The sequence below is a fragment of the Hypanus sabinus genome, chromosome 26 (genome assembly GCF_030144855.1).
Source record: "Hypanus sabinus isolate sHypSab1 chromosome 26, sHypSab1.hap1, whole genome shotgun sequence".
Classification (NCBI taxonomy): Eukaryota; Metazoa; Chordata; class Chondrichthyes; order Myliobatiformes; family Dasyatidae; genus Hypanus; species Hypanus sabinus.
This window is the reverse complement of record NC_082731.1, coordinates 17872576-17895837: the sequence shown is the minus strand read 5'-3', so window position 1 is coordinate 17895837 and position 23262 is coordinate 17872576. Positions and strand designations below refer to the sequence as shown.

The following is a 23262-nucleotide window of genomic DNA, read 5'->3' as shown; positions in this document are numbered from 1 at the left end:
CATTGTACTGGGGAGAGGGAGAGAGAAGAGGTGGGGGCAAGGAGAGTAGGACTGGTGAGGGGAGATTGAGAGGAAGGAGAGAGAGGGAAGAGGTAGAAGGGGCGGAGAGGGAAATGGTGGGAAGGGATAGAGGGCAAGGGAGAAGGGGAGAAAAGGGGAGAGCCAGAGAGAAGGGAAAAAAGGAAAAGTAAGAGAGGGATGGGAGGGAAAGAGGAGAAATAGATAGGGAGAGGAAAAGGAATGGGGGAAGATGGGGAGAGGGGTAGCTGGGGAGGGGTGGAGAGGGAGATGGTTAGGTAATGGAGGAAAGTGAAGGGAGAAGAGGGGAGAGAAGGGGAGGGAGGGGGAAGAAGGGGAAAGTAATGAGAACAGAGGGAAAGGGAGATTGATGGGGAGGAGGGGCAGGGAGAGGAGGAATAGATAGGCAGAAGAAGAGGGAGTGTGGAAGGGAAAGGGAAAGATAGAGGGGAAGGGTGGAGGGGTAGATGGGTAGGTGATGGGGGAAAGTGAAGGAAGAAGAGAAATTGCCTTTCAACTCACGAGGGAGCACAGGTCATCAACTCCTTGCTGTTGATGTTTCTGTAGCAGGCGATTTCTTTTCTTTACGAGGTTGAGTTGCTCGCTCGGCGCTCAACCCAGCACGGATGGAAAAGCAAGGGAGCTGGCTGGATTCGAAATCGGGACCTCCCGCCCCAAAGCAGCCGGTGTGTGAAGGGAGAAGAGGGAGAGAATGGGAGCGGGGAGAAGGGGAAAGTGAGAGGGGAGAGGAATGAGAACAGAGGGAAAGGGAGGTTGATAGGGAGAGGGGGCAGGGAGAGGAGGGGAGAGGGAAAGGAGTGGGGGAGGGAGAGAAAGCGGAAAGCAGAGAGGCAGAGGTATAGAGGGAGGGCAGGAAGCAGAGGGGACAAATCGGTGGAGAGAAATCTGGCCACCTCCCCACCCAGAAGTCCTGCATACAACCCACAAACCCTCCCCCCCACCACTGAGGGCCTGATGCAACCCAAACCGTGCCCCCCCCCACCATGGTCTCAAGATGAGAGTGTGTCCCCTGCCCCTGGGGTGAGAGGACACCGCCAGCACCTCACCCTGCCAGTCCGCCGAAGATATCCTTGACGTAAGAGTAGTCGCCGCCTGATTTCGGGATGGTGACTCCCAGCTCGGCGTAGCAGAGCGCGCCGATGGCGGTGATGAAGCCCGTGATAATCCAGACGATCAAGGCCAGGCCGACCGAACCAGCGTTCTCCATCACGCCCTTCGGGGAGACGAAGATCCCCGAACCGATGATGTTCCCTGTGGGGAGAGAGAGGAGGAGGCGAGAGTGAGTGATGGGGTGGGGATCAGAAGGGAGGCAGGGAAGAACGGCAGGGGGCAGAGAGGGAGAAGGGCAGTGAAAAGGGGATGCAAGAACAATGGGGCAGATTGTGGGATCGTTCAGTTTCTGCTTCAGAGATAGGACGTCGGTTCAGTATTCTGACCCAGGACCCCCCCACCCCCACAGTTACATTGCCCCAGCCGCCAATCACTCTCCCACCCTCATTTCATTGCCCTTCTCCCACCTTGCTCCCCAGGAGGAGGTTTGACCCCTCAGGTCTGTGCTGGCTCCATTCCCAGCTTTCCAACAGCCCCGCATGTTGCCCCTCCACATCCCTCTTCCCCTCCCCGCAGCCACCGAGTCGCCAATCCTCACTGTTTACCCTCGCAGACTCAAAACGCTGGCGGAACTCAGCCTCTACGGAGGGGGAATAAACAGTTGACGTTTAGGGCGAGACCCTTCGTCAGTGTACGTCATTCACCCCACGTGAATTCTGCAAGGGGCATTTCCAGCTACATCCACCTCGACTCTGGCCCTCAAACTATCTGCCAACCCCCTCCCCCTGCCTAAACCTGCTGTGATCGGGAAACCCAGTCCAAACCCGTCTCAACCTTCCCAACAACCCTTCAAGTGCCCCGACTGATCTCGGAGTGGAGACGCCAGTCAGGCCCAGTGTCTTCCCCATCCTATCATTGGTTCCCCCCCCCACCCCCCCGGTGGAGTTGCCACATCCTCGGGCTCCTAGTTCCTCATTTCTCACTTAGTGTCACATCAGCGTTTCTCTCTGCATTACTACAATCACCACTGGACTTTGAACTGTTGCTCTGGTGCTCATCGCTGTTTATTATCGCCAGCTCCCTCCGTCAGCTCCACAACAAGGAGTTTCACTGCACACTGGCATTCGTGACAATAAACGCTTCCCGATACAATCCGGCAATTCCAACGTGCCGTGCTGTCAGAAGCTGCAGCGAGTCGTGAGTGCATCCCTCCCCTCCATCACCTGTAACTACGAGGCAACGTCTACCAAAGTTCACAGTAAATTTATTATCAAAGTACATTTATGTCACCCTGAGGTTCATTGTCTGGCATGAATAACACAATATAATCAATAAAAAACTGCACATGAGACAGGGAAACAGCTAACGTGCAAAGACCAACAAATCAAAAATACAAAAATAGCAATAATAAATAAAGAGGCAATAGATAACGAGGACATGAGATTAAGAGACCTAGGAAGCGAGTCCTTAGGTTGTGGAATCGGTTCAGAGTTGATGGCTGAGGGGTAATAACTGTTGCTGAACCTGGTGGTGTAGGTGTGGAATTGGGTCAGTGTTGGGGTGAGTGAAGTTATCCACACTGGTTCAGGAGCCTGATGGCTGAGGGGTAATAACTGTTGCTGAACCTGGTGGTGTGGGTGTGGAATTGGGTCAGTGTTGGGGTGAGTGAAGTTATCCACACTGGTTCAGGAGCCTGATGGCTGAGGGGTAATAACTATTGCTGAACCTGGTGGTGTGGGTCCTGGGGCTCCTGCACCTTTTTCCTGATGATGGTAGCGGCGGGATGAGAGCACGTGGTGGGTGGTGGGGGTCCCTGACAACCGATAATGCTCTTTCCTGCACAGCAGATCCGCACCACCCGGGCTGTGCCATTGGGCAGGAGGTACAGAAGCCTGAAGTCCCACACCACCTGGTTCAGGAACAGCTACTTCACTTCAACCGCTCGCTCTTGACCCAACCCGAGTCACTCCCTCAGTACAGCAACACTGTGAGCACTCTGCACGACTGAGGACGTTTTCCTTGCATGTTTAATCAACATTTTTCTAACGATTGCTGCTTTCCTGAGGCAAAGTTCCTGTGGTGTTGCCGCGATTAAGTTTCTCGTTACGCCTGAGCAGACGCGGGCGCCTCTCGATAAACCTGACTTTGAATTTGAGGCTGAGCGATAATCGAATCACTGCCAGCGGTGAGAGAAGGGAGAAAGCTCTGGCCCTGGGTCAGGCAGCACCTGTGGAGGGAGGGGGAGCCCAGAAGCACCCTCTGCTTCAGTTGTCGAGCAGCTTGCCGTTTTTCAGTGTCACATTATCTCCTGTGCTGTTGTTTGTCCCGTGGCTGAGTGGAACACCGACTGCCAGAAATAAACCCAGTGTTTACTTGTCCCTAACTGCGACGCTGACCTGCTACTGATGGAGGGAGTGTGATCATCCTTCCTGCTGATCGACTGGGGGGGGGGCAGGGGTGTTGTGGTTAGACTGCGTGGGGGGGGCAAGGATACACACTCTCATGGGTCTGGTGACTGCCAGATGACAGCTGAGCCTGCAGGATCGAAGCTAACGCACGCCACAGGGCTCAAAGGGGAAGCTGAGGCCAGAAGTAAAAGTGGGACAGTGTGGTTGAGGAAACAGTGCTGAGGAAACAGAGAGGGAGAAGAGGCGAGGGAGAGGGAGAGGGACAGGAGAAGTGGGAATTGAAAAGGAGGTGTGAGGGGGCAGGGTTTAGTAGGCAGAGAGAGGGAGATAAAGTGGGAGAAGGGGGGAGTGTGCAAGAGGGAAAGGGAGAGTGAAAGAAGGAGTTAGACTGTGGGGAGAGAGAAAGGTAGAGAGGGAGAGGATGGGGTGAAAAAGGGAAAGATCAGGAGGGGGAGAAGGGGTTGATAGGTTGAAGAAAGGGAGGAGAGATGGATGAGGAGCAAAGGGAGGCTGAGGGGTGAGGGCGAGGTGGAAGAGAGAGTGGGGCAGGGGATATGCCGGCGCAAGGGTGGAGAGGAGGCACAGCTGAACCACGGCGGGCGCAGGGAATTGTTGCGAGGGTGAAGTGGTCATGTGCTGAGTAATCTCCTCAAAGCTTGACATAACGAGATTAAAATTTATCTGAAGTGGCGTTCTGAGGGAGAACAGAGAGACTGATTCATGTAGCTCCTTCTCAGATAAAGTGACAAGGGCAGGGAGACGGGTTAATCCGACAGCCCTGATCCTCGGCAGCCCTCCTGGAGGCGGGCATGAGGGCAGAGGAATTGGGGATGGGGAGGGGGGTATCTTTAGGGTTAGCGCTGGGTCAATTCTGTGGGAGCCCCAAAGTGCCGGATGCTTCCTCTCTTTCTTTCATTCCTCCATCCCACTATCCACTCTCTTTCCACTTTACCCCATCTCTCTCTCTCCTTCCCACCCCTACTCCTTCTCTCTCTCCTCCTCCCTCTCTTTACATCAACCTTCTCTCCCTCCCTTTCTAACCCCTCTCTCTCCCTCTCATCACCCCTCTCTCCACCTCTCTCTCTTTCTCCCTCCGTCCCCACCTCCACCCCCTCTCTCACCCCACCAATCTCTTCTATCTCTCTTCCCCCCTCCACTCTACCCCTCTCTCTGTCTCTCGGTAATGGGAAGCCTCACTAAGGTAGAAAGAGGGCCAGTTATAGAGGCATCTGCCATGGGGGCAGGCCCTTCAGCCCACAGACTGCATACTGGCCCCCAACCACACCAATCCACCACACTGGGGAGGCGAGTGGGGGCAATTCACAATAGCTGATTATTTCACTGGTCCACACATCTCTGGAACGTGGGAGGTAAATGGAGAAAACCCCCCGGGTCACTGGACAAGGGTGCAGATTTTTCACACACATGCATGCACAACGACAGTGGGTGGGACTGAACCGGGGCCTATGCCGCTGTGTGTGTCTCTGCTCTAGTGTTTTCTCGAGGAGGACATGCAATGCATCCCATTCGTCCTCACGTCCCCACGGCCTTTGGGCTGTCTGTCGGGGCTGACCTAACACCCCGATCCCCCAGCAAGTGGTTAACAAGGCTGGGATCCATGCCAGACTACGTAACTAACCCAACGAACACAGGCCTTTGGGATGGTGCCTTTATTTTAAACCCCACCCATGCCCAAACCTCTGTGTCCATACTCTCTTCTGTCTCTGAATCGTTATGTGTGTGTGTGCTTTTCTCTGTCTGTCTCTCTCACCATCTCGCTCGTCCTCTCTCTCTTTTCCTTTCTGTGTTTCTTTCCATCTGTTTTTCTATCTCTATCTGCTTCTCTATTTCTTTCTTCTTCTCCCCCTCCCTGGCTCTCTATGATCAAAACTAGATCATAGAGATTGGCCAACTTTTTAACCTTTCGAACTCTGCAGTTTGATCTGGATCGTGTGTGGGACATTTCTGTGCGCTGAAGGGAGTATTAAAGGCAGCTTGTTGGCTTTGTGCATTCAGAGAGACAATACAGGCCACTGACTGGCACTGAGCCCCAGAAGGTGGTGCGAGTGAGGCACCAGAGAAGGCACAGGCTCGACACCATCCCCATCACCACTGACCATCATTCTGCCGCATCTCCAGCCCTCCCCTGCAGACAACCCCGATTGAAACTGCACTGGTGGTCCCTGTTATTACTCTTCCATGTGAGCTGTCTCCTATCATGATGAGCCTCAGTTTACACCCAGCAAGCCAGAGGCAATCAGGGATTGCCCTGGGACCCCTTCCCATTCACTCCCACCGTACAAAATCCCAACAGAACCTACCCCTTCCCATTCACTCCCACCGTACAAAATCCCAACAGACCCTACCCCTTCCCATTCACTCGTAACGTACACAATCCCAACAAACCACACCCCTTCCCATTCACTCCCACCGTACAAAATCCCAACAGACCACACCCCTTCCCATTCACTCCCGCCACACACAATCCCAATAGTCCCCACCCCTTCCCATTCACTCCTGCCACACACAATCCCAACAGACCCTACCCCTTCCCATTCACTCCTGCCACACACAATCCCAACAGACCCCACCCCTTCCCATTCACTCCCACTGTACACAATCCCAACAAACCACACCCCTTCCCATTCACTCTTGCCACACACAATCCCAACAGTCCCCACCCCTTCCCATTCACTCCTGCCACACACAATCCCAACAGACCCTACCCCTTCCCATTCACTCCTGCCACACACAATCCCAACAGACCCCACCCCTTCCCATTCACTCCCACTGTACACAATCCCAACAAACCACACCCCTTCCCATTCACTCCCGCCACACACAATCCCAATAGTCCCCACCCCTTCCCATTCACTCTTGCCACACACAATCCCAACAGACCCTACCCCTTCCCATTCACTCCCTCCGCACACAATCCCAACAGACCCTACCCCTTCCCATTCACTCCCACCGTACACAATCCCAACAGACCCCACCCCTTCCCATTCACTCCCTCCGCACACAATCCCAACAGACCCTACCCCTTTCCATTCACTTCCGTACACAATCCCAACAGACCCCACCCCTTCCCATTCACTCCCTCCGCACACAATCCCAACAGACCCCACCCCTTCCCATTCACTCCCACCACACACAATCTCAATAGTCCCCGCCCCTTCCCATTCACTTCCGTACACAATCCCAACAGACCCTACCCCTTCCCATTCACTCGTAACGTACACAATCCCAACAAACCACACCCCTTCCCATTCACTTCCGTACACAATCCCAACAGACCCTTCCCCTTCCCATTCACTTCCGCACACAATCCCAACAGACCCCACCCCTTCCCATTCACTCCCACTGTACACAATCCCAACAAACCACACCCCTTCCCATTCACTCCCGCCACACACAATCCCAATAGTCCCCACCCCTTCCCATTCACTCTTGCCACACACAATCCCAACAGACCCTACCCCTTCCCATTCACTCCCTCCGCACACAATCCCAACAGACCCTACCCCTTCCCATTCACTCCCACCGTACACAATCCCAACAGACCCCACCCCTTCCCATTCACTCCCTCCGCACACAATCCCAACAGACCCTACCCCTTTCCATTCACTTCCGTACACAATCCCAACAGACCCCACCCCTTCCCATTCACTCCCTCCGCACACAATCCCAACAGACCCCACCCCTTCCCATTCACTCCCACCACACACAATCTCAATAGTCCCCGCCCCTTCCCATTCACTTCCGTACACAATCCCAACAGACCCTACCCCTTCCCATTCACTCGTAACGTACACAATCCCAACAAACCACACCCCTTCCCATTCACTTCCGTACACAATCCCAACAGACCCTTCCCCTTCCCATTCACTTCCGCACACAATCCCAACAGACCCTACCCCTTCCCATTCACTCCCGTACACACACCTCAATGGAACCTCATCCTCAAAGGCTCTCCATATCATGTTTGCCATATTTATTGTTTATTTATTCATTATTATTATTTCTTTCTTCCTGTATCTGCGCAGATTGCTGTTTGCACACTGGTTGAATGCCCAGGTTGTTGCGGTCTTTCATCAATTTTATTTTGGATTTATTGAGTAGGTCCTCTTGGAATTGGATCTCAGGGTTGTACATGTGCACTTTGATGCTCAGTTTACTTTGAGCTTCCCAATAGACCCCAGCTCTCCCGTTCTTTCCCACGATGGCATCATATCCTCGAGGAACTTCTTGTGAGGAGATAGTCAAAGGTCTGCAGGGTTGGGCATGGTTAGGGTGGGGGGTAAGGTCCCTAGCTGTGAACACATCCCCCCCCACCCCACCTGTCTATGATTAAATTCAATTAACAAACAATCCAGTGAGTCAAGGTTCAGACAAAAGCAGAAGATTTAATTTACAGATAATTAGATCTTACTTCTGAAAGTTGCGCTTTGGTCATGGCTGATTACTGATTGACTGGCTGTTCATTGTCCTGGCGGAGTCACTCTAGTTAACTACACACCCTGCCTTTGTGTAGTGCCCAAAGTTCCTCACCAGAACAATTAGCCCTGAGACACCTCGGAGGAGGGGGGTCTTTTGAAAGGAGTTTAGGATGGCTGGGTAGCAGCAGGCAAGACGGTGAGCCATCACAGTGCTGGATTTGGGAGGTGTACAGATTGTGGAAGGGCTGGACGTAGGTCAGAGGGGTGGTCGAGGGGAGGTAGAAAGGAACCCCCCCACCCCTTCCCATTCAATCCCACTTTCCATTAGGATTGTGTGTGGTGTGAGAGGGGGCAATGGGACATGCACATAGATACAGGAGGGAGTTCACCTCAAACCCAGCCTCCCGGCTTTGCTGCCCCTTGCAGTCTGTGCTGTCAGCCCAATGGGTCCTTTGGGGTGGTAATCACTGGCAATACCCCGCCGATCTCCAGCTGCCCAGAGTGCTGGACTCGTCTCATTCTTCTCCCCGCCCCCTCTGCAACGCCCCGCTTCCCCCATTCCATCACCCTGCCACTGCTGGGCCTCCCTCCTCCCTCACTGCAACCGCTCCAGCCCTTCGCCTCCACCCCAGTCCACTTCACACCCAGAGCCTGGTGCCCACCCTCTCCATGTCTCCCCCAACCCCAGTCACTGCAGTCCCTCTCCCAGTGACCCTCGAGGCCCCACCGGGACCTGGGGAAGTGGAGTACCCGACTGTGGATGGTGGTGGGAGAGGGGGCTGCTAACCTTGGCCACACACACTGACTCACTCTCGCATTTCAGTATCGAGCCCCTTGTCAACACTTACCGACAATGATCCCACAGGCACTGACCAGTCCGATCTCCTTCTTCAGGGAGACTCCGGCTTCTTCCTTCTTCCCGCTGCCCGGCAACTTGTCCACGGACCCCTTGCTGGCCGGGGGCAGGTTACGCTGTCGGCTCCCCTCTGCCATCTTGCCCACCAGGAGTTAGTCCAGTCTGCGAGAGAAGGGGATGGATGGGCGATGACTCGAGAGGTTTACGGCAAAAAGCACTCCCCACCTGAGCAAGTTTGAAAGCAGCTCGCAGGCGGTCGTGCTCGGTGGCTGGACAGCTCAAACCAAATCAACGTCCAGGGGGGGCAAAAGAGCGGCCCAACTCCGAGACAGGCAGCCGTGACCTCAGACGTTGCTCGCCCCTACCTCGGGCAAGGTGCAAGCGGCGAGGACAGGCGACAGGTGGGAAGTGGTCGAGAGAGAGAGGTCAGACATCAAAGAGGAATCGGGAGCGGGCTGGTGGGTGAGCGTTCCAGATATTTGACAAGTTTTCTCTCACTACCTACTCCCGACCCGGTGCTGATCAGAACCTGCCGGCTGTCCTTGTGCGGAGAGTGTTTACGCAGTCGAGATTTGCTGCTCTCTGAGGTGATTACTGCTCCAATCTCTTATATCACTGTTTCTCTCTCTCTCTCCACCACCCCCCACCACCTTGCCCTTCTATATTTACTACTAGCTCCTCCCACATTGAGAAACCTGACCGTATCGCTGAGGGGGTTGGAATTGGGGAGAAACAGAGGGAGACAGATAGAGAGAGAGAAAAGCAGAAAGAGAGAGATAGGGACTGGGACTCAGAAAGAAAGAGACAGACTGATACTCAGAGGAGGGACAGAGGGGGGAGAGAGTGAAAATGTGGTTGCAAAATGAAAAACACCACACAGGCATGCAGAAGACAAGCATAAACATACATCGCTGATATCCAATGCAGTGCCATACGGAGACTTGATCACGATTCCAGCAAGTTTACAGAGCAGCCTGCACCTTCAATGCAGAGAAGTCCTTGGCCAGCTGGAGGTTGGGGGGGGGGGGTTGCTGGCTCTCAGCCCCGCTGACTCACGCCTGGCAGAACAACGCACACAGCGGAATAACACAAGGCAGTGGGAGCTGACTCAGGAACTGCCTTGTAAACACTGCCTTTTCCCCAGCACGGCAAATTGCACAAGGCTGATGCTGTTTGTGTCACTGAGCTGAAAGGAGTTCACTCGGGGAGACCACGGCACAAACGCTCCGGGTCCTCACTGGTGGGTTCGAGAGGGAGGGAGAGTGAATGTGTGTTTGAGAGTGAGCTTGTGCGAGAGAGCGTGCAAGTGTGTGTATGTGTGTGAAAGAGCACGAGTGTGTGTGTGTGTGTGTGTGCGTGCGTGTGAGAAACAGCTTGGGAGACAACGTGAGAGTGGGAGCTCAACATTTCAAGTAAACATCAGAGTCCATACGGTATATGTTATACATAACCCTGAGATTCATCTCTGCAGGAACAAAAGTCGATCAAATTTATGAAAAACTGTAGTAGGCTGATAGACAAGCAAGGGGTAGAACAAAGTAGATGAGCGGAGCAAGCGGGTATGTCGCAGGATCAGTGACTGGGTTTATCCACCGCAGCTCAGGGCTCTGATGGCTGCAGGGTAATAACCTGGCAGTGTGGCACCTCAGGCTTGTGTATGTACCTTGCCCGGTTATAGCAGCGAGAAGAGAGAATGGCCTGGATGGTGGTGGGGGGGGGGGGTCTCTGATGAAGGATGCTAACAATAGAAGTATTAATGGTGGGGAGGGTTTTACCCAGGTGGACCTTTCCGCTCCTGGGCATTGGTGCTTCCACACCAGGGCATGAGGCAATAGTGTAAGTGTGTGCGTGTGTGGGAGAGAAAATCAGACAGACATGGTGTGCGTATTAACTTATCACTGCATCCTGACTTTGTCTCGCAGTTTACCACTGATACCAAACAACAAATTTAATGTCACATAACAGTGATAGTGTACCTGATTCTGAGTGTGCTTGTGCATTCGAGTGTGTTATGTGCTTTAGACAGAGTGAGTGTGTCTGATAGAGTGTGCACACGTGTACGTATTAGAGCAGTTTCTGGACAGGGCAACCTTCAAATCTGAATATGGACTGTATATTAAATTTAAAATGCAGCTCTGCACAGTGACTATGAATCATAGTTACTGAAAGACCAGACGATGCTGATTTAACATCCGTTTCTGAAGGATGGGTGCAAAGAAGGAGATGTGAAAGTTATATGTAATTCAAAAGAAGCATTACAAACACATTGTAAATGCAGGATTCTCCTTTGAGCTTTGGCATGTGAAAGTCATGTAACATTGGCTTGAGCCGAGCTCTTCCTTGGAACGGCTTTCAGTATGATGTGTGCCTCCTTTCATCACATCTACCAGCTGCTTCTGCCTGCTGACTTTGCTCATGTTAAAACAGTGTCTGTGCTGAGGGACAATTTACCAAAGGTTATGAAGCTCAAGCCTGTCCTGCCATTTGACACGATTGTGGCTGATCTGCCTCAGACCCCATCTCTCCTCTGAATGATCCGCCTTCCATCACCCTCAGGGGCAGGGAGTTCCAGGGATCCACCACCTCAGAGTCAAATGACCAACTCCTTATTTTGCAGCCCTGTTCCTTTGTTTGGGAACACAGAGTACACTGCAGATGCTGGGGTCAAGCAACACGTACAACAAGCTGGAGGAACTCAGCAGGTCAGGTAGCATCGGCGAGACTCAACACAGATGAGCTTCGTCAGGTAGCTTCGTCGAGAACCTCTGCTCCATCCGCCACTACAGACGGGATCTCCCGGTTGCCATCCAATTCAACTCTGCTTCACATTCCCATTCGGGTATGTCCATACATGGCCTCCTCTACTACCGTGATGAGGCCAAACTCAGGTTGGAGGAGCAACACCTCATATATCGTCTGGGTAGTCTCCAGCCCCTCGTCACAAACACTGAATTCTCCAGCTTCCGGTAATTCCCACACTCTCCCTTCCCCCATCCCAGTTTCACTCTGCCTCCTCTTCCAGCTGCCTAACACCTCTCTCAAGATTTGGCCTTCGTCTACTACCCGTAGTGCTTTCCCCTTAGATTCCTTCTTCACCTTTCCTGCCTATCCCCTCCCCCACCCCTTGATCTTTCCCCTTACTGGTTTTTCACCTGACACCCACCAGCCTTCTCCTTCCCACCTTCCCCCTACCTTCTTTATAGGGCCCCTGCCCCCTCCCTCTTCAGTCCTGACGAAGGGTCTCGGCCCGAAACGTTGACTGTTCGTTTCCACGGATGCTGCCCGACCTGCTGATCTCCTCCAGCGTGTTGTATGTGTTGCCTTGTTTGGGACCCCCCCCCCCCCACTAGTGGAGACAGCTCTGCATCCGACTGCACGGGACCTTGTGTGTTTGAATAATGTCACCTGTCACTTTTCTGAACTCCAAGGAACTCAAACCCAAACTGTCCCACCCCTCTTGGTACCTGGCATTCCCAGCCAGTCCCAATGATCTTCAACTACCCCCTCCCACCACGTATTAAGAATCTGTCTCCCTTGGCCTTACCAAAGACTCCAGCAAATTTCTACAGGTGTACCGAGGAGGGGTACAGATGGGTGAAGGAGTGGGGATACATCTCTACCAAAGCAGATTTAAGGCACTCCTTCCCCCGGGTAGATGGAGCTCTTCAGCCTGGGAAGGCAGTCCATCTACGAGAGGGAAAACTCTGATTTCAAACCTCCGCTGCCTTGAGGCCATACCCACTCATGGGAAAGGCTTCGGGAGTAAACCCTGAGGACAAATCCGGAGCTGGAGTCCCTAAGGCAGTCCGACGTTGCCTTCAGTCTCGCTCTGGCAACTCCTGCGACGACACTGGTGCCAAGCTGTATCAGGCCTTGCCCTTCCCTTGGACAACATCGGTGGCGTGGAGACTAGCTGCTTGGGCAACTGCCGGTCTTCCATACAACCTTGCCCAGGCCTGCGCCCTGGAAACTATTCCAAGTGCAGATCCATGGTCTGGCAAGACTAACAGATGCCACCATTTCCTCTGCTAGCCTTGCAGGTCACCCTTGGGCGAGGTGCAGCCCCGCCGATCAGGGTAACGTGAAGCTGATGCATATCACAGGTCCTGGGTATGCGACCAGTGACACCAGGCAGACAATCTCTGAACAGTATTGATGATGGCTGGCGGTCACCCGTTTTGTAAACACACTGTCCAGGAGAAGACAAGGGCAAACCACTTTTGTAGAGTAATTTGCCAAGAGCAATCATGGTCACAGAAAGAGGTGACATAACGAACGAATGGACCATGGAGAGCATCACTGCCTGTTATGGAGTTTCCAGCTCACAGAATCAGAAGGGAATGAAGAGGATCAGAGACTCGGTCAGCTCCGCACCATTGTGGTCATCTTCAAATGATGCTGCCTCGGGGAGGCAGCGTCTGTTGCTAAGGAGCTTCTGCATCTGGGACATTCCCTCTCATTACTATCGTCAAGGAGGAGGTACAGGAGCCTGCTCGGAGTTTTAAACCAGCTTCTTCCCTTCCACCATCAGGTTTCTGAATGGTCCATGAACCCACGGGAATGGCCTCACTGTTCCACTTCAGCAGAATTCATTTTTAACGTAACACAGTAACTTTTTAATGTCTTGCACTGCAGCCGCAAGGAACGATCTCATGAAACATCTGGGCGATAATAAACTCGTTTCTGATTCTGATTTGTCAGGGTCTCCGCCCGAAATGTCGACTGAGCTTCTCCCTATAGATGCTGCTTGGCCTGCTGTGTTCCACCAGCATTTTGTGTGTGTTGTTGTTAATGTCGACTGAGCTTCTCCCTATAGATGCTGCTTGGCCTGCTGTGTTCCGCCAGCATTTTGTGTGTGCTGCTCTGATTCATTCGTGGCCTTTGAGGGAGGGGGCTCCGGATACCTGCCACCACCTGAGAGGGAGACTTTTCTCATTTAAAATGGGTGACTGCTCCAACGACTGAGAAACCCCTCCTGCCACCACCAGCCTGGGGTGTTAACTGTACTGACTTATTAAATGGGGGAGGGGCCAGATGGGCCAACTCATTGGCTGGGCAGGAGTGGACATACCACAGGGGTCGGTGCTAATCAGCTTGCACTTTGTGAGACTGTGTTTTGCAAAGGCAAGAGATCACCAAAGGCTTTTGACTTCCCTGCTCACCGAAGGGAAAAAAAATTTCTAAAAGTTGTCGATTGTGCTGAAGGGACAGCTTTTCGAATCGACTGAGTTTGGGAAAGAGACCGCAGGTTAACGAGAAAAGGGGATTTCTTCAATGGAGCTGAGTTAATTTTGGAAAAAGGTTTATTTTACTTATTTACAGATCCAGCACTATTCTTTTAAAATATTATTTGTTTTTTTTTAATTGCATAGTTTGTCTTCCTATGCATTATCTGTTTGTGCATACATTTCACTATACTGCTGTTTCTTTGTATTTGTTGTGAGTGCCTGCAAGGACATGAACCTCAGGGTGATATATGGTGACATATCTGTTCTTTTCCTCCCAAAGGACCACAGACTTGTCGATGGGTCTGGAGGCTTGTGTGCCTCAATGGCCCCGAGAGCCATGTTGGCCAGAGTCCTGTGCTTTGTCCTTGTGCTCTGGATCTTGGTAGGGTCACCCATGCCAAACAGGCCAGAGAGCAGAGGCCAGACTGAGAGTGGCCCACCGGGTTCGGGGGTTCAGCTCAGGGCCAACAACCCCAACTGGTCAAACAAAACTGTTACAGAAACAATGAAGCGTCCTTCTCCAGCCGAGTGCGACGGTATTCCTGAGTCTCCACCCGGGACTGTGTGGCTGACAGCAGTGAAAACCGAGAGGATGCCACTGACATGACGGAGGAAACCCTGAGATGGAGGACCCTCATGGCTGCCCGGAACGCCAGCGGTGAAACGGGCAGTAGGCATACGTACTTTGAAATAATCTGATTTACCTGCACCAGCATCATATCTACACACTGCCAAGTGTCTGTTCAAACATCTCTGCAACGCACGCTTTGATCTGGTTCCACCTCTCCTCCTGGGAGCACATCCCAGATATCACCCCCTCTACGCAAAAGAGAACCCTTCCCCTCAAGATCCCCAACGAGGGGAAAGGGTGAAGGGTGGTGTGAGGTGCTCCTTCTCCTCTGCTGGCCTACAGCTTTCCTTTGGGTAAGGTGTAGCCCCTGCTTAGCTTCACCCCCTGCCCTCCCCAATCAGGGTCTCAGCTGGTGAATGGTTGTATGAGCATATCACAAGTTCCTGATTATGCGACCACTGACACCAGGCAGACAACCTCCAAAGAGCCCTGATAATGGCTGGGGGTCACCCATCAGGTAAACACTGCCCAGAGTGAAAAATTTGCCAAGAACGATCACGGTCATGATTACCCACGTCACATGACACTGCACACGAAGGGAAAAAGATTCTGACTATCTACCTTATCAATACTCCTCAGCCCTCTGCCTCCTTCGCTTGAGGGAAAATAGTCCCTGCCAACCCTCTCCCCATAACTAACGTCCTCAAATCCATGGAATTCCTCGGCAGCGTCTCCAAGCCAATGTGGTGACCAAAGCTGAACACAGTACTCCAAGTGTGGTTAACTAGTGTTTTGTAGGGGCGGTACGTACTAAGGAAGTGTTAGAAGCAGTCAAACCACTTATTGGACAGGATATTTGAACACTGTTGGGAGTTTAATAGAATATTACAGGGGGACTCTGTCCCTTGTTAGTGAGGGAGAGAGAGAGCCCGTGGCTTGTCAAACTCTCCGGTAAAGAGCAGGTTTTGTTGGCTGCAGATCATGGCCTCTCTATGGTGGATGCTGAAATGGGTGGGGGAGAGGGAGGGTTGTTGCTTTGCTGGTGGGAGAGGGGGCTTTGGGGGTTCTGTTGTTCAAGCTTTCCACCTCCCACTGCCCCCTTCCCACCTTCGATCAGAATAAAACAGGAACAAGTGGGGGCCCTCAAGCCTGGCATTCAACACGATTATGGCTGATCTGCCCCAGGCTCATTAGCTCATCCGCACCTGGTCTCAGCATCCCGACTTTCCCCCCTTTAAACACCAGCTTCCACCACCTCCAGGGCAGAGGATCCCAAGATCTACGAGAAGAGGTGCCTCCCCTCCCCCCGCAATTTTAAGCGACCAGACCCTTTCCTCGTAAGTCTGACCTCTCGCCTGATGCTCTCTGGCTGGTGGAAGCATATCTCCCTTGTCGCATCTCCGTGGGATCTGCTACCTTTCAGCTTCCTTTGGTGCGGTGAACAGTTCAGGACGTCACAGGAACCAGGCTCTCCTCCACGGACTCTAACTACACTTGTGCCTCCGTAAATCAGCCAGTTTAATCAAAGACTCCCCTCTCTGCTCCCCTCCCGTCGGGCAGAAGATACAGAAGCCTGAAAGAACATGCTGCCAGGCTCAGCCTTACCTGTGTAACCATTTGATCTGTACGATAAACTTTTCACTGTATCTCGGCGCACGTGAGAGTAACAAACCCATTCCAATGCTCCAGGTCCGGTCTGTGTAACAGCAGGCGGTGAGAATCTCAGCACTGTATGAGATAGATCCTCCTGAATCTACCCAGGACTTTATGTAACCTGCATATGCCTCAAACCACTCAGCACTCAGCCTCTTCCACTTCCGAGAAAGCAGACCGAGTCTGGCCACCCTCTCCCCGTAACAGAAATCTCCTCGCAGCACTCTCACTCTCATCCCTCCCTCCACGACCTCCCCCTCTCCCCATTCCACCTCCCTCTCTAATCGTCTGGGCGGAAGAACAACTGCCGTCTGCAGGTTCCCCTCCCCTGACCGGAAGGTACATTTGGACAGCTTTCACTAGTGCTGTGACTAAGTCACAGAAACGTCTACCCGATGGTGCCTCAGGAACACCTCCCCCCATGAGGACTGGGATGGATCGAGGACGGCGCTTCCCTCCCCCTCCCCCTCCCCGTTCTGGACAGGAGAGGTTTTAGGGGTGACAGTGACAGACAACCAGTGAACATCTCTGTGTAGCCATTTGGCCCATTGAGTCAGAGCTGGCTCAGAACCATCTCACATCCCAGGTGTGTGTGTTAGGGAGGGTGTGTGTGTGAATGAGAGTGTGTATGTGTGTGTGTGTGTGAATGAGAGTGTGTGTGTGTGAATGAGAGTGTGTATGTGTGTGTGTGTGTGTGTGAATGAGAGTGTGTATGTGTGTGTGTGTGTGTGTGTGTGTAAGGGAGGGGGTGTGAAATTTGACATTTCACACTGGCTAATTAATTAACTCAGGATGTGGAAGGAAACCAGACGTGCAGGGAAAACCAGAATCTCAGTAAGAGAGAGAAGGCTGTGTCCAGACAAGGGGCGCACACACACACTCTCTCACTCACACACACTCTCATTCTCACACACACACACACTCTCTCTCACACACACAGGCTCACACACCCACACACACACACACACACACACAGGCTCACACACACAGTCTCATTCACACACACACACACACACACAAGCATACACACAGGCTCACACACACACACTCATTCACACACACACTCATTCTCTCACACACACACACACACTCTCATTCACACACACATGCATACTGTCTCTCTCTCACACAATCACAGTCTCTCTCACTCACACATGCTGTCTCTCTGTCTCACTCACACACACACACATACACTCTCTCACACACACACACACACACACACACTCTCTCACACACACACACTCTCGCTCACACACACACACTCTCTCACATACACACATACACTCTCTCACACACACACACTCAGACAGACTCTCGCACTCACAGCGCTGGAGATGAGGATTGAACTGGGGCCTCTGCAGACATGGGGCAGTCGTTCTAAGCATTGGGTCACTGTGCCAATAAGACACGAGACAGCTCAGCCTAATGAGGCATCAGCTGTTGCAAAGTTGAAACCTGCCTTCCTAAGATTTAGCCGAGATAAACCAAGATGTAATGAAGAATTCCAAGGCTTTAGCGCAGATCCCAGTAAGTCTGTGGGAGCAGGTAGTTGAAGTGGTCTGGCACAGACTAGATGGGCTGAAGGGTCTGCTTCCGTGCTGAGGGAGCCGAAGACGCAGGTAGTGTGGTGGAAATCTCGGGAGCACGGAGTGGACGGATAGAGGGAGCAGGCAGCTGCTATCCCGAGGGGCCTGACGGATGTGGAGTGGGCTCTAGAATGGAGCAGGGGCGGATTGAAAGCACACACACAACACAGAAGGTCAACGAAGCTGCCCTCTCACTCAATGCCAGCATCGCCCATGGTGGCCCAGCAGTCGGCCTCTCTCAATTCTGACGCCACCACTGCCAACCTGGGATTACTGGGACTGGCCGATTGGTAAGGAGGTGTTAACTTGAATTAGTTTTATTTACCACATGACAACTGAAAGATACAGTCTTTTTGCATCAGCACAGTCTGAGGATGTGCTGGGGGCAGCCCGCAATGCTTCCAGAGCCAACGTACCACGCCCACAACTCACCAACCCTGACTCGCACCGTACATCTTTGGAACACGCGCAAGGAAACCCACGTGGTCGGGGGTGGGGGGGGGGGGTCTCACACTGCTATCTCCAGGTGACAGGCCAAAAGGGGCCGAATGGCCTCCTTTCTCTGGGCTCCAGTTGAAAGCTGAGCCCATGGGCTGGGCTTCCCATGACAGGGAAGAGACCTCTAGTGGACGTGAGGATTCTCTGAACATCTGCCTTCCATCACCTCATCACCACGGGCAGCTCCTGTCTCCCAAGCCCGCTGAGACCATAAATGATAGAGCAGAAACAGAGAAAACACTGCTGGAATGTTTGCGAAAGAGAAAGAATTACTGTGAGTGTGTTCTGAAAGAGACAGGGGACTGTGTATCCCTGATTGACTCTGTGTGTGTGTGTAACAAGGCTGGGTGTATTTTCACTCACTCTGCACGTTCGTGTATCTGTACCTGTGCGAGAAAGGACTGTGTGTGTGTGTGTCTGTGAGAGGGGGAGGGAGGAAGGGACGGACGGACGGACAGTCTCAGCACCTCCTTGGACTGCTGCGGTCTTTCTGGTAGATTTCCGCCAGTGAGGATGGTGTGCGACTTGCAGGGGTGTTCATAAAGCCTCACTTCCCTCGGCTTCCCACCCCGGATGCTGACGGTGGCGAACTTGGAGATACCACTGCCTTACACTCCTACTCCTTATCTGCCCCTGCCTCAGTGTTGTCTCTCAGGGGCTGAGGGTGGAACAGAAGTTGAGCCCTGAGTCTGTGAGTCTTTGGGGAAGTCATGTCCAGTGTGTTGTCATTCACATGTATACTGTCAAACAGGACAACGTTTCTCATAAAGCAGTCGTACACATAACACACAACAACTTAGAATTAAATCTACGAATGAATTATGCATAGTTAAAGTGCATAGATTAAATATTGTAGGGTACAGTACAATTTCTGGTGACATTTTAAATGTGATGTGGCAGGGAGTATAGACCGAGTGGACAGCCAGCATCTTTCTCCCCAGGGTCAGTAAGAAGTGCCATTAGCATTTCAGGTCAAGTTTATTGTCATTAAATATACCGTACACTGTCAAACGAGGTGCGTCTCCAAACCAGGGTGTAAAGCAGGGTAGTACACATAACAATCATAGCATGTAGGAGAGAATTAAATCTACAAACGAATTAGGGATAAATAAACAAAGTGCATAAATTAAATATTGTGGGGTGCAGAGCAGATTAACCAGTGACGCTTTGAATGTGAGTTCAGGGGCCGAGTGGCCTGGGGGAAGAAACTGTTTCCTATCCTGACCATTCTTGTCTTTATGCATCGGAGTCTCCTGCCCGACGGTAGAAAGTCAAAGAGGATGCTGGGTGGATGGGTGGGATCCTTAATAATACTGAGGGTCCTGTGATTGCAGTGCCCCAGATAAATGCCCCCACATTTAGAAGAAAGCATGGAATCTCACTGAAACCTACCAAATGTTGAAAGGACTGGATTAGGGTGGATGAGGAGAGGATGTTTCCTGTGGTGGGGGTATCCAGAACTGGAGCGCACAGCCTCAAAATTGAGGGGTGACCTTTTAGAACAGAGGAAAGGAGGATTTTTTCTAGCCAGAGAGTAGTAAATCTGTGGAATGCTCTGCCACAGACTGCGGTGGAGGCCAAGTCTGTGGACATATTCAAAATGGAAGTTGATAAATCCCTGATTGCTCAGGGCATTGAAGGATAGGGCGAGAAGGCAGGTGTGTGGAGTTGAGTGGGATCCGGGATCAGCCATGATGGTTTGGCAGAGCAGACTTGATGGGCTGAATGGCGTAATTCTGCTCCTGTGTCTTATGGATGGTAAGGAAACCCCTATGATTCTCTCAGTCGTTCTCACAGTCCTTTGTAGGAACTTCTGGGGCAATGCTCGATTGCTCCCATACCAGATGGAGATACAGCTTGTCAGGACGTTCTCAATGGTGCTCCTGCAAAATTCAGTTAAGATGGGAGGAGAATCCCCTCAGGAAGTGGAAGAATGTCTGTGAGTCCGTAGCAGATTAGAGGCAAAGATGTCTGTCCTGGTGTATGTGCGTGGGTGAGGTTGAGGGAGGAACTGTTATTGCCCTGTTGGGTTTTGTGTTGTTCCACAGAGAACTGCCGCCGTGCTGGGTTTACTACAAACCAACGCAGGTCAACACTTGTGGGCAGCCCCCGGCACATCCTTGGACGAGTTGGCTGTTAATGCACACACCCCATTTCACTGTAGGTTCTGATGCAGATGTTAGAAATCTAATCTCAGGATAATAAACTTACTTAGAACTTTGCACGTGCAATAAATAAATCTGAATCTGATATAGTGTAATCATCACTGAAGGTCACCAGTTCTGACCTTCAGGCCACTGATGAAGCTGCTAAAGATGGTCCCAAAGAGTATTGGCCGTGAACTTGCACTGTTATGAAGTACCGGCTTGGCCACAGTTGCCAGAGAGGGGTCTAACCACAAATTCCCCTGGGACCGCCTGGCTCCCTGACCCTGAAGGCTTGTGTGCCTCTGAATTGTCCACCTCAGAGGGGTGCAAACTGAAATATAATTGTCACACGCACTAATTGTTGGGGGGGGGGGGAGGTGGTGCAGGGGAAATTAATGCGCGATTTGCGGTTGCTGAGAACCGTCAGATACGCAATGCATCGCACTTGAAACTTGATTGGCTGATAGTTATGGAGAAAAAGCGTATGGTTCTTTTGATTGGCAACCTTGACAGTTTTCCGTGACTTTTTCTATCCAATCAGAGATTAATGACCACACAGTAGGAGGCCCTTGACTAAATCTTATCTACGATTGGCCACTGCCTACTGTCAACAGAAAGCATCACCACCACTCACAGGGCAGAACACACCGGTGAAGTGAGAGATAAACTAACCAGTTATCTGATTGGCGAATGTGCGGCTCCTCTAGCGGGGGAAAAAGCCCACCGGCAGCAATCCATTGGTTCTTCAGATAAGCGAGGCTGCAGCCATTGGTTGGGTTCGGGCAGCGGGGCATACCGCCAACCAATTAGAAGTAAGACTGTCGACGCCATCTTTGTTGGGGGCAGACAGGGGTACTCAGTGTACAACAAAGGTGGAGTGAAGCCGCTGATGGTAATGACCAATTTTCAGCCAGCACTTTATCTCTAGAGTTCTCTACAGAACACAGGTACTCAAAGAAAACACTGAGAAGGTATTCCGCCGGCAGACTGAGCAGCAGGACTACTTCCGAGGGCCGGTTTCGCTTCTTCCTTCGGCGGGCGGCCTCGCAACCTCCGTGCTCTCCAACGGTTACGGCCGCATCCTCTGTCAGTCATAGGCGTCGACCAATGGAAGGGCGCGAGTAGGCCACCCTGATTGGACGCCGGCGCGGAGAGCGGGTTTGGGTCCCGCCCCCTGTCGTCTGAGCTTCTCACCTGCGACTGACGGACAGGTCGGTGGGCGGCTCCTGCGGGAGACGAGAGCTCGCGAGACTTGAGATTTCGACTCGCATGCGGGGTGGGGGGGGGGAAGAGATGGTCACGTGGAAGAAAGAGGGGTACCCTCACTTTATTAGAGGAATGGAGTGGAGGCGGTGTTGTACCTTTAAATGATGTGGAGGGGGATGTGCCTTTAAATGGTGTGGAGGGGGTGTTTTCCCTTTAATGAGGGTATGGAGGGGGTATTTACCTTTTAACGGGGCTTTTGGAGAGAGGGGGCATGAATGGGGTGGGAAGGACATAAGCCTGTCTTTAATAGGTTCGTGGAATGGGAAGTGGGGTGCACTCCTGGATGTGGAGGAGGAATGTGTGTACCCCCCCCCCAATCGCAGGGAGCCAAGGGAGAGATGCACCCCCTTTGAATGCCCAACCCCCCCACACACACTTTTTTGTGAGGTACTGTTGATGTCTGTATCCTTGGGATTTTGATGATAAATCACAACAGCTCCATCATTAGGGGTGGGAATCAGGCCAGTATCATGGCACTGTGGAAAGACGCAGTATGGGAGCCTGAATTCCCAGCAGTATATTCCGGACACATTCCATCTCATCCTCCTGCATTCCAGGTAGCAGCAGAGCATGTGCTGATCCAGAAACCTGCCAAGTACAGTCGGCTCCTGTGCCCTGGGCCTTGAGCTCCTCTTACCCACCGCTCCTGGTGAATTCCTTCTCCTAATGCCCTGCCAAACTTTAATCAAAACCCACGTTCCCCGTCTGTAAGCCTATTGTAATCCATTGTCGGCTTGTACCTAGGAATTGGTGTTGGGAGGCTGAGACCATTACCAGAGCACTGAGGACTGTTAAGGAAGGGTGGTAATCATCTGGGAGCAGATCAGAGAAAGTTTGATGGAGCAACAAATGGTATAGGTGGGTGGACTCCTGAAAAAGTGTCAGACAGACTGGGCTCGTGTAACCTGACTGAATTTTGAAGATTAGCTTTACTTGTCACGTGAGTGAAATGGGTTGTTCAGACCAATAGAATCTGAGGATGTGCCCACTCACATGCCCACCTGTACGCCCACTCAAATACCCACCCGCTAACTCTAACCCGCATGTCTTTGGAACATGGAAGGAAACCCATGATGTCACGGGGAGAATGTACAGATGAAATTGGTGCATTATTGCCACATGTACCGGGATACAGTGAAAACCTCATCTTTGTGTACCGTTCGGATGATTACCCAGTGCAGAAAAACAAAGTAAAACTGAATGCAGAATAAAGTGGAGCAGCTATAGAGAAAGTGTAGTGCAAGGTCATAACAGGGTAGATTGTGAGGTTCAGAGTCCATCTTATCATTACCAGTGAACCGTTTCATAGTCTTATGACAAGTAGGCTGTTTCTTCTTGAGAGTAAATCTAGAACCTGTTTAAATATAAAAATAAGGTGGTCACTCATTTAAAGGTTAATTTTATTGTCGAAGTCTGCATGTACAGTTCAACTCTGACATCCGTCTTCTCCAGATAGCCAGGAAATACAGAAAAGGCCACGGGAGAAGATATCAACCCCCCCCCCCACCTCCCCCTCCCAGC

General features: G+C 52.0%; 2 protein-coding genes across 7 annotated transcripts in view; one reads left to right on the top strand and one right to left on the bottom strand.

The window, feature by feature from the left end:
• Positions 1–9856, bottom strand: part of LOC132381845 (large neutral amino acids transporter small subunit 2-like) — a 42672-nt gene extending 32816 nt beyond the window's left edge. The window contains exons 1-3 of the mRNA XM_059951466.1: positions 9700–9856; positions 8785–8954; positions 1086–1290 (exon numbers count right to left, since the gene is read on the bottom strand). Coding sequence (XP_059807449.1) covers positions 1086–1290; positions 8785–8929 — 350 coding nt within the window. The 5' untranslated portion in view covers positions 8930–8954; positions 9700–9856. The remainder of the gene's footprint in view (positions 1–1085; positions 1291–8784; positions 8955–9699) is intronic.
• Positions 8927–23262, top strand: part of LOC132381846 (protein BANP-like) — a 31863-nt gene continuing 17527 nt past the window's right edge. The window contains exons 1-2 of one of the 6 annotated variants that reach the window (XM_059951469.1): positions 8927–9379; positions 21416–21686. The gene's annotated coding sequence lies outside the window, so the exon portion shown is untranslated. Of the gene's footprint in view, positions 9380–21175; positions 21687–23262 lie in introns of those variants that run through there. The other 5 variants (XM_059951474.1, XM_059951473.1, XM_059951472.1 and 2 more) reach the window with 5 other exon arrangements.